This window comes from Balearica regulorum, chromosome 2 (genome assembly GCF_011004875.1).
Source record: "Balearica regulorum gibbericeps isolate bBalReg1 chromosome 2, bBalReg1.pri, whole genome shotgun sequence".
Taxonomy (NCBI): Eukaryota; Metazoa; Chordata; class Aves; order Gruiformes; family Gruidae; genus Balearica; species Balearica regulorum.
Genome location: NC_046185.1, coordinates 132,955,165 through 132,970,275, shown reverse-complemented (window position 1 = coordinate 132,970,275; position 15,111 = coordinate 132,955,165). Strand labels below are relative to the sequence as shown.

At 40.4% G+C, this 15,111-nt stretch overlaps 1 protein-coding gene across 4 annotated transcripts in view; it reads right to left on the bottom strand.

The window, feature by feature from the left end:
• Positions 1-15,111, bottom strand: part of IGF2BP3 (insulin like growth factor 2 mRNA binding protein 3) — a 119,429-nt gene that overhangs the window by 27,803 nt on the left and 76,515 nt on the right. For 3 of the 4 annotated variants that reach the window (XM_075746003.1, XM_075746002.1, XM_075746005.1), the window contains 5 exons: positions 8,691-8,975; positions 6,538-6,672; positions 5,845-5,967; positions 3,226-3,361; positions 1,218-1,349 (listed from right to left, as the gene is read on the bottom strand). In XM_075746003.1, the coding sequence (XP_075602118.1) occupies positions 1,218-1,349; positions 3,226-3,361; positions 5,845-5,967; positions 6,538-6,672; positions 8,691-8,975 (811 nt within the window). The remainder of the gene's footprint in view (positions 1-1,217; positions 1,350-3,225; positions 3,362-5,844; positions 5,968-6,537; positions 6,673-8,690; positions 8,976-15,111) is intronic. The other variant, XM_075746004.1, reaches the window with a different exon arrangement.

Below are 15,111 nucleotides of genomic sequence, written 5' to 3'. Positions count from 1 at the left end.
TTTTCATTGGAGCACTTTTTCCCGATAAAGCCACTATTATACTTCATATAGTTTATAATACATTCATAACATCCAAGTTGTTCATTCCCACAGACAATGCTACGAGTGTGGAATTTTTCCTGTTCTTTACAGTGACGTTTTCTTGGCTTCTTCCTCTGGGAAAAATATTTAGGCAACAACTTCCCTTTAGTGCAATATATATAGAGACCCCCACTTGAGTTATTTGATAAAGTTCAGTGTGCTGTGCTGCATTTTCACTTTTCTAGTTCATGAAGAGTCTCAGACTTAGCTCTCTAGATGTTACTGTTGAGCAAAGAAGAGAGCAAAGTCAGACACATCAGAGTTTGTAAAGCTGTCATCCACTCCTTAGTGTTCATTTTGAAAATTCATTTTCCATTGAGTTGCTACCAACAACCACTACCAGAAACAGGGAAGAGATGAAAAATCACCTTCTCTGTGTAATGAGGTTGTCTTTTCTTAGATTGCAGAGCACCATCTCTTTCCAGAAAGACTCTGGAGCTTTCTGACACAACAAATTATCTTCTGCTCCATCGCAAGAGACCTCATTTATGATTACTAAACAGCTCTGGTTTTAAATAAGATTCTATTGAACTTTTTCATATATTTCTTAATGCGGTGTGGCAAGTAAATCACAGCTTTTTGGAAATTAATCCAGGTAATTTAAACACTATATATTTAGCAATACTGCATTTCAATAGGGCTTGTACAGTTATAAAACTATCACATTCAAACAAACATTTTAGGTACATACAGATCCCCACTTAATGACAAGAGATCATTTTTTTGTCCTTCCATATCAACAGAAATACAATTGCAGACTGGTATTATTAATTGCAAATTCCAGCAATTTTTAAATTCCATTTTATATGAGATTTCTTTCTGTAATAATTCAAGTTCTCTAGAAAATAGAATCTACCACTTTTCTAAGGAACACCATTTTCTGCTTTCACTGCGCATTTCACTAAATGACCGATGAATGCCTACTCCCAACTGCAGCCACATGAAATATTTTTGATGTGCAAGCAGGAAGACAGACAACATCCAGCAAATTGACAGAACACAGCTACTGAAACACCGTTCCCAGATCTTGGAGGTAATTTGATGAAAATACAGCAAACTGATTAATTTTGAACAGCAGCATTGTACAGGTTAGTATCACCATCCACTAACCATCCAAAACCAGAGACTTCCCTTACCCCAAATGGTGGATATGAAGCAGCAGCAGCAGCTGAGGCAACACTCACTGCGGGAGGTGGTATTCCTGAAGAAGAAGGTGGGAACAGACCCAAGGCATTCAGATTTAATCCAGGAATTAAATGTGCTTGAAGCTGCAATGACAGAAGAGTTATTTAAGATTTACTATTGTGGTTATTAACTTTAATCAAAATCCTAGTTGGCATAGGCTATTAACCTTTTAGGAAGGTGACAGTATATTAGTTAAAAAAAAAAAATCTCCGTTGCCCCAAGGACTCTGCCTCAAAACTATTTCCCAGACCTGTGCACTGACCAATAACATTAAAAGCACGTAGCAGGGAAGGCAGCTGGGAATTGCTATCTACAACTTTATCCGTGAAACATACAACAAAATTTATAGCAAAAAGTTCAGGTAATAGTACAATTTACTTTCAGCATAAATAAATCAGAGAAATACTATAATAATTTTGACTTTATACTAAGACAACAGCCCTGTAGACACAGGGAAAGCCCATGCAGAAACCCTGACTTTTCGTACACTGGGGATATACACCACAGCTCATAACCCCATCCTCCCTCCCATATCCTTTCCCTCCCATGCCTTGCAAATGATGAAGTAAGATACCCTCAGCGTTTGCTGGGAAAGCATCTACTATGAAGTTGCACGTCCCTTACTTGACCACACCTGAGAAAAGCAGCAGCATCATGGGGTAGGAAGCATTTGTTGTCTGTGATACACTTGTCGGTACCCTTTTTCACTTTTCCAGATTATTGCCCGGTAACGTGACTATGCTTTAGAAATAACTCAGCTAGAGACAGACACTGTCTCAGGCCATCAAGATAAACCAATCATGAGACGCCAAAAAAAAGCCCCAAAACTTCACTAACTAAAGAACTACCCTAATAATCACTACAAACTAAACTTGAAATCCATCCAGTAACAGAGGTAGTTTTCTGCTTACCACACCTTTGCCAAGGAGCAGAGCAGCCTCAAGCTCACTCCATGTTCCTGCTCACTATGTGAAGCAAAAGGGTACCGCTAAAAAACACTGTAGTGTGTCCTCAACGTGTAGTTTGTGTCCTGCAATTTGCTTATAGTGTGGGAGGAAGGGGGAAAAGCAGGGAGAATATCCTCTCCAGCTGGTAGGAAAACCATGAAGACCAGCCGTTTCTAGAAAATCAGAGACTATTGTAAACTGAAAATATATTTCCAGTCTGACTCTAGACCATAAGATTTGGATATGCACACAAAAAGCTCTTCACAGCTTATCAAAAATCTCAATCATTTCTCAATATGCATTAGTAATACTTTGGCAAACTAATGAAGTGTGTTGGTTTTCTTATATAATCATATTTGATTAACTAAATGCCTTTATCATCTATATCGATAAAAACCTTAATAAAGCCTTCTTTAATTAAATAATTTAAAGCAGGAGAGACCCTTCTTCCATATGTTATGCTTTTAACATGAAGATACTGGGAATCGCTACTTTAAGAACCAGAAACATATACAAACTAGAGCACATAAACCACAATAGCACATAAACACACATTCCTTTAGGTTTTTGCAACAAGAAAAAAGTGAAATGCTCATTCATTTCCTCAATCTAAATAAATTTCTCAGTTTCCCTACTCAAAACAAACCAGAAAAATCCTTCATTAAAATAGCATACATAAATGAATAATAAAATACCTCGCCCAAACCCCACAAATTAATACGAGAGGCAACAGAGGGAGGTTGCAACAGGGAAATTCTGGTGTGATATTAGGAAAGACGTTTTCACCATAAGAGCAGTGAGACAGGGCACAGGCTGCCCAGGCAGACAGTGGCATTTCTACCCATGGAGATGTTCAAGAGGGGACAAGTCCCTACACCAGCTCATTTAACTTTGAAGTGGGCCCTATATTGAGCAAACCCCTGCTGGGCCCAGTGACCTCCAGAGGTCCCTCACACCTAAATCTTTCCATGGTTCTAGTTCCAGAAAGGGCCCATGACACAAGACAACTCACATTCATAGCAGCAATATCATTTTCATAGGACTCCCTGATTTTCTTCATAATTTCTTCCTCAGCCTTGGCACAAGTTTCAATACTGCCTTTAACTGTAATGGTCCTTTCCGGATTATAGAGTGTCAAGTCCTGCAATCTGGAAATGAAACAGAAGCACAATTAATTAGCAAACAGCAGAGGGTAATCCAGGTTTATCATTCGAGTGCGATGACATCCGAGCGTGTTGAGCTTGCCCTCCAAAGAGCATAGTATCAATTCATGACAGAGCTCAAAACACAGTTCTCAGAGAATCTGGAGAAACTCTGTCCTTACAGCAAACGCAACAAAAACCACTGCAGCAAGATTTGGCATCAGATGGTTGAGATGTGCTGAGGTGCAACGCAAGATGGAAACCATCAGGCTCTGTAGGAACGTGAGCTGCACAGCAATGCAGCACCGTTCAACTTCCCACTCCACACCAGCCCTACCAACAGGGAGGGGGTTTCAGACATTTTGCACATCCTAGAAACACCGACCATAAGACACTTTCTTTCCTTGATGACAATTGTGGATTCCTTAAGGAAGGAGGGGAAAACAGCCCAACCCTCAGTGAAACTGCAGGAGAGCCTCCAAATCCTCATAATGGGAAAACCAAAAGCTGTGCGCAAGTCAACATTTGCTGCGAAACACTAATAACTCCTCTGGGAAAAGGAAAGGATTACAGCATTAAACTAGTGCTTTGTTAGGTAACAAATGCTGACCTATATGGTAAAATGGGAAAAAAAAACCTACTAGGAAATCATGGCATATCCACGTACTGAGAGAAAGTGAGTTGAAGGGGTGAAGACAAAAAACTAAAAAGTCAGAGCAGGATGCAGGATGGGTGAGGAAGCCCGTGGTAGGAAATGCTCATTCATTTCCTCAATATAAATTGAGGAAATCTAATCTAAAGCATGCAAGGCTTGCTTTCTTGCACAGCAGGCAGCATGGCAACCTGCGCATCTCAGTTAAGCAGCGGCAAGCATGAAATGCATCCACAAAGCAATCCTTCAGTTTCCAGTGTGCGAGCACTGAGTTACTGCTTCAGGAAGGAAAGTGGTGGAAAACACCCCAAAGAAGAGAAGAAACACTTTCCCAAACCAGCTGCCTTACTTTAACTTTATGGACAAGCTTACCAAAAAGCCTAAATGAAGAGATTAGGAGAAAGACTAATTAGACAAAGCAGAATCAACGGGCATATACGCTCTCTTTTATGCACTAATTAAACCAGGCGACTTCATGGGGCTATTTCAGGCATAGCATGACAAGTATAATCTCGAGGCCAAGATTTTGATGCAAATAAACTATTAACTTGCTAAATTAAAGAATACTCTGCAAGTGTTTACAGACAGTGTGTTATTTGTGTCATCATCAATAAAGACAAGTTGGTTTCACGGAATGAAGACCATTATCCCATTTACCCTATTCATATTTTTTCCCCTTAAGAAATAGCATTTACAGTCTGCATACTGTTTGCAAACAAAATGTTTATGCCAACACATTTGAGAACATGCTGGCCTTACAAAACCTATTCTTGAAACACACTATTTGGGTGCTTTTTCTCCAATTGATTCACTTCTCTTCCTCAGACTAATTCTATAAACATTTACGTACCTTCAGGAAGGTCTCAGGTTCTTTCACACAATTTTGAATTTCCTCTTTTTGAAGAACCTTGTTCGCTATTAGCTTCCTTGCCTTCATTTGAGCTATTTTCTGCAGTACACTTTTGGGTTTTGTCTCCTGCATGTATTCACACCTCTTCATACATCTTCACATGTCTTCCAATCTTCCTCCCTTTCCTACAGCCTATAAGCCTTATTCTCCCCACCCCTGCCAGCTAAAGCCTAAGTCCAGGATGCCCTCAAATGCTTGAAAGTTCATGCCAGAATATTCATTATTCAGAACGGGAGGGCCTCTGAAGATATTACTCCAGGGTAAAACAGCCACGGTTCTACAGACACGTTGATCTAATCAGTGATTTGCAGATATCCAGTGAAGGTGAAAACTCCTGTTTAATCTCAGCTAAATTTCCACAGGTCTCAGTTACCTTCACAAACTCACAGACCAAAAGCCATTACTTTGAAGCAGACTAGGCAATGTATCCCAGTTTGGCTGCTAGTGGCCAAGAGGGACAGAACTGCTACTAAAAATACTTTTTTCAGTATTCATTTGCTTTATTTCCTTCCCTCTTGTCCAAAAATTTAATCTATACCAGAAACTAAAACATCACTAGTTTCACTCATTTTTACACATAGCTCAGAACTGATCCAAGCTTATAGTTTCAAACACTCACCATTACATATGGTATAATAAGTTAAAAACAACCGACACCTAAAATATAGTCTAACACAGGCTCCACATAGCCTATGTTATTTTTAAGCTTGCTCTTGACTGAGTTTACAACAAAGACTCACTGTTTACATTAAATGTAACTGGGCTTAAGTAACAGTTTAATCCACATTATGGAAAGGGCCTCTGAAAGACTGCTATCTCAGCCTTCAAAACATAATATTTTTGTAAGAACTCTGTACCTGATTGTACCATAGCGTCATTGCTGTTACCGAGACATCTTACCAAAAGATTAGGCCACCAAAAACTTACGGAGATATCGTGATTTTAGTATCTGTGTCCTGTTCAATTTTCTTCAGATTTCTTCCTTCTTTGCCAATAAGTCGGCCAACAAAGTTGTTATGTGCCAATATCTTCAAGGGAATTTCTTCTGTACTGTAATGGAGGTTACACCCAGTGAGACTTTTGGAGACCAGAGTGAAAGTTGTTATGTATGTTACAGATAAATTTTATTTTCGTAGAAATGTCTACAACTGCCATTCACTTACATGTGTTTATACTAGATGCAGAACAAGTCCAAGTGCAATGCACATTTCAGCACTATCATCTATAGCTTCATTGTAACATACCTAAACGAAACTCAGACTGAAGTAGCAACAGCTGTTGGGAAGGAAGAAATATACCTTAAAGCTTTTAGTGAGAGCTCACAACTTGTTATGCTCAGTCTGATTAAAAGCTATTAGTTGCTCAAGAAACTTCAGTATTTGCTCCAGTTCACCTCAAAATCACAGCCAGACAATGGCTGAAAATGTAGATGTGTGCTGGGGCTAATTAAGTAGTCTGTCCTGAAAGGAAAAAAGTCTTAGTAGTTTCTGTACCTACTTAAATATGGATAATGGCAACAAAGATTCACTTGTTAACAGTTTTTAAAGACTACATCTTTAAATGGAGTCAACAAGAATTCAGAATTTTTAATGCTTCCACAATGAAATGCCTTTTACTCACAATTTAGTATCTTGAGCTTCCTTTTGCATGATCTCCATAATAATTTTACAAGCCGTTGAGCAGCCTTCAGGAGTTGAGTGGATGGTAATTGGTTTCTCAGCAGCACCTGCATTCTCTTTACGATGAATATCAATTCTTGAAAGAAAGAAAAGCCCTAGATGTAACCACATACTGTATGGTAAGCCTTGCATATTTCCAATTCTCATAAAACTAATTTATTTTGAGCTAACACAGACTACATTTAAGTGGCTTAATTTTGCAAAGTATACAAGTACTTAAACATCTCCTAAATACTATTTTTGTGTGTTATAAAGAGTCTCTTCTGTCCTGATTTTATCAGATAAACCCCATCTTTGTGGACACTGGGATCTCCTTTCCTCATTAAACTCAATCAAGATATTCAGGAGAGTCGTTAGACAATCTGTGGTAAACCACTGAAGACAACATTTCATCAAGCTTTCACAATACTCTTATCACTGGCCCCATCACTCCACTAATGACGATTAAAGTTTGTCCTGACACTACCTTTCCTCTAGCTCCACTCTCTACCACCCTAAAACAACCAGCCTTAGTCTACGCCATGGTTTGTGTAGCTCTAGGAGTTTAACAAAAATTATGACCTGAATCAAGACAATGCCTTGGGTATTATTTGTCCTCTGCCAATAACTGCAGGTCACATACTCTTTCCACCTATGCTTTTTGCTTCCTCCCCTCTCCCCCAAATCATAGCTGTTTCCAAACTTAAACAACCACGCTTTTTGATAAGCCCCTTTATTTTTTCACTTCTTTCTGATACTGAAAATTCATTTTGTTTCACAATGCAGCATTTTCTAAGAAGCCCATGGCAATCCTCGGTGCAACTGGAAATAGATGACATTTCTTTTTTAATCCCCAAACCAATGAAAACATCATTCTTGAAGTCACATATCTGTAAAGTTAGCAACCTGTGATTATTTCTGCTCTATCCAGCCTTCTTTTAAGAGATAAAAGCTTTCTTTATGCCAATCTTCCAGGATTTTTATAGTCTGAGAATTAGACATTTTAGATATCACCTCAAAAATTGGTTACCCATAGGCAAACTACAACCAAGTCTTGTCAGGACACCACAAATCTCTTAAACCTGTGTTGTTAAACACAGCAAACAGTCTCCTGGGTTACAACATGCTAATGAGAGGTTGGAAGGAACATCATGATAATCCCAGGTTGGGGCGGGGGGAGAGCCTCTTTGTTAGGGGTGTGTAATTAGAGAGGACTCCCTTATCCTCATTAACTACTCTCAAAACTAAAGCCAGCCACCCACCCTCATAGCCCTCACATCCAGCTCATTCCCAGGTCCTGCCTGCTCTAACTGCAGAGCTGGGGGCTTGTACCAGTGTACCGCTGAAGGCAGCATCTTGCACTCTCCACTCTTAGGGGTATCCTGGAAGAATTCTTTGAATACGATCCCCCCCTCCCTCTGCATCTGTGCTGAGCTCTTGCCTGTGGGTAGGGATTTAACATGCACAGAAAACAATCTCCTCCAGCGTCTCTAGACCCTAGTGCTATAAGCTTCTTAGGGCACTTAGCAGCTTGCTTTTTGCCTCCTGTGCATTTCCTTAATCTGTGTTTTGGTGTGCTCTGCAACTTGATAGCAACAAATGTATGCACCAGAAATACATGGGCATGAGGTGTAAGGAGCAGGGAGATAGGAAGGTTATTTCCCACCCCGCTCCCCCCAGTTGAAAACATCTGTAAGTCCTAAGAAAGCCCTAAATTAAGCTAAAACTAGAATAATCACTTAAAGACTTGGATATGTCACCACACTGACTGTTATGTCCCACAGACCAACATATTACAGCTCTCAGTCTCACTTCTTCTGTCAGAAGCTTCTTAATACATCTGTAAGCAAACTCTCCAGCACCAAGTACCATCCTACTAGCACTGCCTAACTTCATTTTTTTAAGAAGGGAAAAACAAGTCAGCTAGTATTTGGACACATGTCAAGGACAGAATCCAGTCCTTATAGGAAATCTTTTGCAAGATTCATTTTCACTGTTATCTTCATTTGCTCTCTGACCACGCAGGTTAATTGTGAAGTTTTTAAAAGTTGCCCTTTACGTGGGAACTGAGGACACAATATTGAAGTTTACAGTTAGATTTGTAAAATAACTTACTTGGACTGTGTCTGCTTTGTAATGTTTCTGATTGTCGCTCCTTCTTTCCCAATAATGGCTCCTACGAACTGTGTGGGAACCAGCATCCGTAGAGGAACGTCTGACTGCGGTTTCTGCCTTGTGGTTGCGCCGGGTGACCCTTGCCTTGGAGGACCCCTCTGTCCAAATCCACGTCTTCCCTGGGGATGTTGTTGTGGGGGTTGCTGGGCTGCCATTTCATCAGGGATGTATGCAACTTTCAAGGAATAGTTTTCAAGCTGAAACCCATTCAGTTTTTCTATTGCTCTGTTTATTTGCAAAGGGGAGGAGAAAGGAGGGGGAAAAAAAAACCACAATCATATGCAGGGCCTTATGAAATTACCCGTCATTCAGATATAGACTTCTGCTCTTTCTAAATCACATGACAAAGCTAAAAACTGGTTCCAAGATGAAAAGTTACATTCAAATTTCTTCAGTCAAGATTGATTACACAACTTTTTTCCTTTTTTTACATCTCCGTATTAAGGACTACAAGTCAGTTCTTGCTTGCTCTAGGCTTCTGTACACTTTAAAGGTTTTGTTGGTGCAACCCTACCAGCAAAACCTCACAGGAGACAGAACTTATACACTCAAAAGCATTCTTTTGCCTGATTTAATTTAAATCAGTTTCCCAAATAGAATTAAAGCTGCACCAGAGGGAAAACTTTTTAGCTACTATCACAGCACCTTCATTAGGGTTTTTGCCAGCACAGCCATTTGGCTGGAGTTTTTGCAATAACTGACATAGTTATGACAGAAAAGAAAAGGGAAAAAAAAAAAGAAAAAAAAAGGAAAAGTTATGAAAGACAGCTCCTGGTTCATTCTCATCAGGAAAGAACACGTTCAAAGCGAGCCAATGGTATTTGAAACACCACAGCAGGCCACGACAGCACCTTGCAACTTACCAACTAGTCATGTTGTAGGCAGGTTTAAAAGTTAATCAGGAAATTAAAAACAACGTGCATTTCAAGTTATTTTGTGCTTTTAGGCAAAGCAGAGCCCTCTGTTAAGTATCACAGGGAGATATCGCCCAAATGCACGCAGGGCACTCGCATCGTGGTCCGTCGCACTGAAAGACCACCCGGTCGCTCAGCTCTCCCCTCTGCCCAGCTGCTCTTTCTAGCCAAGGTGGGGCCAAGTTTGCAAGTCAACCTGCCCTGCTGGTCATCTCCTCTTTGCAGAGGGAACACAACTCTAAACTTAAAAATGACAGATTTCTGGAGGGTAGAAGATCTTCCACTCGCAAACAGAGTAAAGTCAATACGATTAAAGATCCAGGAAACAGTAGGATTAACTAAGCTATGTGCAGCACACTGGTAGGATATAGGGGTATAAAATTAACTCGTTTGCCCAAGAAAGACATTTCAAGTTTCACTACAGAAGGCATATTATTCAGATTATCAGTGATATATTGATATTGCCAAAACATGCATTGATTTGGGGTAGTTTATAAATGCCAATCTTAATCTTGGACCAAAGATTACTGATAGATTTTGTTGAAAGACAAAATTTAAATTAAAATAGTAGCGGGAGGTAGGAGGTTTCCGTCTCATATTAAAGAACCCGCCATCACTTTCATTTAAAATCTCCAATAACCATATGCTTTGGAGCAAGGCCTCTGAAATTCAGCAACTGAACCCCGTCCCTCCGTACATGCACATTTGCAGGTGGTTCCTGCCAGTTTACCAAACACTACCCTCAGCAACACTTTTACTCCTGCCTCCACTGCAGAGATAAAGGATGATGCTAGGCAATCGCCTAAATTTTCAAGGGTAGCCAGTGCGAAGTGCTATTTATCTCCCGGGTGTCCCATTTGACAGTCTGGGTCTCAAGCAGCTATTGAAGCCAAGCAGCAGGTCTGCAGGTAGGAAGTGGTATGTGGGTACTGAGGATAACCTGCCCCTCATCTCCCAGGGGTTCAGCCAGCATCCTCAAAATACTCCAGTCTGACAGTAAAGAGCTAAAGAGCTTAAACAAGTTATGTGTGTCTTTGGAGCAGCGTTTAATAAGGGCTAGTAATAAATAAGGCCCAAGGCAACGCCAATGAACAACAAAGCAAGCAAAATATTGAATAGCTGATCACTGCTCATTAAATACTTCTGTTCACCAAATAAGAGAAAGATCCTTTGGGAACAGGGCAGGAGTATAATTGCTCCCATAACAGAAGAATCTCTTAGAGCATATGGCAAAAGAGAGCTGGATTAAAATTTGCTGAAGCTATTTCAAAGCTGACATTTCTTAACTTTTACTCCGTGGACTTTGAAGAGCATTTTATTACACAGAAAACTATGTTTACAAAACAGTAAGGGCAGTGAGCAGCCAGACTAGTGAAACTTGTGTTCCTATGGGTTTGTGTCTCAAGTTTTGGATTTCCAATGACTCAAAGGCAAGTCTCTCTCCATGGAGATCCTCTCTGGAAAATGGGTCTGGAGCCTTTCCTTTTTATGCAACCTGAACATGCTAAGTTCTTGTTGGTTGCAAATATCTGAGGCCTCTATTTCTGGGTTGAGTTTTACTGAAATCAGCCAGAAAACTGAGTTACTACCAGGGAGGGAAACAGCACCAACAGACAGTGCAGTTACACAAGCCCTGTTTCTTTTGGAATCAAACCTCAACATGTTGGAGAGATGAGCACCAACAATTTCGCAAATGTGCCGGTAGGCTCTGGACTAACATCCATCCCAACTCATTCCCTTCCATGCATTTATCTTACAAGTTCAGACATTATTTCTTCCCCAAATGCTTCAATCTCCTCTTAGACCAGAATCCCAGCACTAATACAAAACCTTACCTTAAATCAGTGCACGAGACTTCTTGCTCTTCCTTAGAAGTGATAGGGGAAGACAAGACTAGGCTTTTTTGTTTGCAACCCAGCCACATACCTATCATGTTTTCACAACAAACATTATACAGCAACTGGCATATATACGTATATGCGCCATACTTTTCCTGGAAAGAAGGTTGGAATTTTTTCTACTTAAGAACAATTTATAAATTGCTAAATGGTTCTATGTGGCTATAAGTACCTTAATTTCAAAGTGAAGTGAGAAAAGTTCATTTGCCATTGTGAAAAATCAATTATGTCAGCAGTGAACAATCCCTGGCCACCAAAACCATATGATGACATGGTAAAATAACACACTAAAAATTATTGGATGGGTTGTTTTTGAGCAAGTATTTGAAGGCAAACATGCTTTAAAATTCACTTCTCTAGTTAGATACTAGAGATACTAATGTAGTATCACTTGTTTAAATTAGTCTTGATACTTAGAGAAAAAAAAACTTTAAAACTAATTCACTCTCTGAGTCAGAGAGTTCTCCATATTTTATAAGCTGACTTGTTTTACAATGTGACTTGAACAAGTGATGAGAAATCAGAAGATGAGTCTGTAATTAAACGCTGCTCTCAAGCGTCTGCTGTGGAACTGATGTTTCTGGGTAGGTGGTCCCGCATTCTGTACCGATTTAGGCACACACAGAGGAATGCCAAGATAACTAATTTTCAGTGATGCAGCAAATATACAGTCCTGGTGTATTTCTTACAGAAGACACAAGCCCACAGCTTTTGAAAGGTCATTTTGGCTGTTGAGCTTGGACTTCACATTCCAACATTTGACAGTTTTCACTAGGTTTTTAAAGTATTATCATACACCTTTAACTGTTCTGAACTAATTTTTATCAATTTTGTGGCACAAGACATAGGGCTGGAATCAGGCAAGGTGATGGCTCAGCAGTCCTTCAGCACCATAACAAGCCCAAAATTTTGGAGGCATCAAGGTACTGCTTCAGGAGAAAAGATCTTACAGAGATCCTGTAAAACATTGTCTAGGACAGCACTTGCTATCAGGAGCGCCATCCCTGCTCCCTGGGAAAGCCTGAGCCTCAGAGGACAGCAAGTGACTGGTTCTTCACAGCACTAGTGGCACCTGTTTCAAGTCAAGGCTGTCATCATTGTTGCAGCCCATCAAATACATGTTAAATCCAGCTCCTTTTGTAAAGCACATACTTGCATTGATCAATCACCTCAGAAACTTAAGTCCAAACCACAGCAACACAACCTCTGCCTTTCCACAAAGGCTTCTCCCTTCCCAAACCGAGCTGGGGGTCTCCTTCCACGAACACAAGTTAATAAAAGCCGTGCAGGTTACTTCTGTCAGAGGCCACTACTGGTACCTACTGAAACAACCCACAAACCATCTTTTACACAAGGGCTAAAAGCCTCAGAATCACTTATTGAGAACAAAGATGGAGAAAAATACAGTAAACTTCCTCATTAAGAGGTGCCCTCCTTCCTCAAATCTTTTTTTTAAAATTTAATATTTAGTGGAAATGGAAAATGTGTCTGTTTCATATATTAGCAAGAGCTGGTACGCAGGAATCTTATAGCGTAGTTCAGATTTTTTTTATAAAACAAATTCATTAAGAGACTACAGCGACTACTGCCTATGCTCTGCTAGGATGTATAGCAGCCTGGCTTATGCTCCCATGACACCTGCTCAGAAGAAGATCCCTACATAAAAATGAAACCTTTAAACAAATATTTTGTAAATTAGTCACCTGAGTTTTTCCCATCAAAATGACATCTCACCACTGTCCTCTCATGAGCTCCCTATGAGAGAATGTTTGTCCAGCTAGTGGAGGTTAAACATCCTAGATAAATGAATACAGTAAAAGCACCGAGTCTTGTGCTGGAAATCATTCATCCATTGATAGCATGATGACACTAAGCACTAGATGGAGAACATATTTCTCTCCCACATGCAGCTTGTACGTACACCACCTTTCTTTTTTCCTCCCTGAACAAATACATTTGCATACTGAGAAGACAGATATACATGGTAATTTTCCTTTGGCTTAATGATTTAATTTTTTTTTTGGCATTAAATAAAAATACAGTATTTATTAGTATTTCTGAAAATAGAAACAAAGCAAAAAATAAGCCTAAGCTTATAATCATACACCACTGAATTTTCCGTATTATCGTTCCTATGGCAACATTAGCCCTGACCCATGATGGCATGTAAAAGTATTAGTTATCTGAACTCTTACTCATTCATCAAGGATACATGTTGTGCGCGCACACATACAGCTTTGTGCTTCATTGAAAGGGTAAAAAAAATTGTTTCTTTTTGCAAGTATTCTAATTAAGAGGTGACCACTAGTGTCTTAACACTCAAAGTAATACACCTGCTTATATCTGCAAAGACACAGATCCTGCGCTCCTCACATTGCAGCCCGCATTATAAATACACCATCAGTTACGAGACACAACCAACACACATACCTCATTCCTGAGCTCAAAAATAAGATTAAAAGATAAACACCTAGCACCATACTAAAACAATATACACTCACTCTATATATGAGGCCAATTTTGCACAAAATTTCCCTTCCAAAATCCTATAGCATGCACTAGATGCCTACACATTGGAATGTTGTGGAGAGGGAAAGAGGTGGTGGTGTAACATTTGAAAAGAACAGCCATAATTTAGGTGGCAGCACGTCACAAGGACACGGTCAGCACATCCTGCTGGTTGCAGTCAGGGATCGACATGAGGAGAAGAGAGGGTGCCCTTTGGCAAGCAGGTCTCAAGCTGCAGCTGACTGGGTTGTTCAAATTGAACTGTGGGCTAACTCCCTTCTCCTCCCAAGCGCTTGCAGGAGAGGAGGGGAGGGATGGGGTCACAGAGATGCCCTGGCAGTCTCAGCCTTCTCCTCACTACCCACAGACCTGGAGAGCAAAGGGTGGTTTTCCCAGGCTCACGTATGGCAGTGTGCTTGCTGTACACCTCCCCACAAGCCTTCTGGGCTTCCCATAAGTACCTGATCTGCCATGGTGGCTCCCCTGCTCTGGCCACATAAAGATGAGAAGCAGCAGCATCCTGCTTTTTCTGCCAGAACAGCCTCATGCCTGTCCAGCTAGGGAAGGGAGGCATCACTATGACAGGTCAAAGCCACAGACCTCCATTCCAGCTAGAAGTCATTAACTGTGCACATCTCAGATGCTGGGTGCTGTGTGCTCTGTTCAAGACTTGTTTCTCAAAAGGACTGCAGCGTTCTTCACTGATTTCAGTTTCCAAGTTAATTTTGGACGGAGCCCTGTATAGAATATGCTGCAACTGCAGTACCAGCCTAGAGAAAAAAAACAAAAACCCTCTGCCACAACAATTAGACTTGCAAGACAGAAGGTGGCTTAGTTTTCCAGCTGGGTGGAACCAAAACTTTTGTTCAAAAGTAACATCCTCCAAGCAATGCATACCACACTTGTTTAGAACTGCTTATCAAAAATATCTCCAGATTGCGTTACAGCACCATCATGGCACAGCATTGCTGGTACACCCTTCAACAGGCACAGCAACGCAATACAGTCTACCCAGCGGGGAAGTAGCCAGCTTTGCATGTT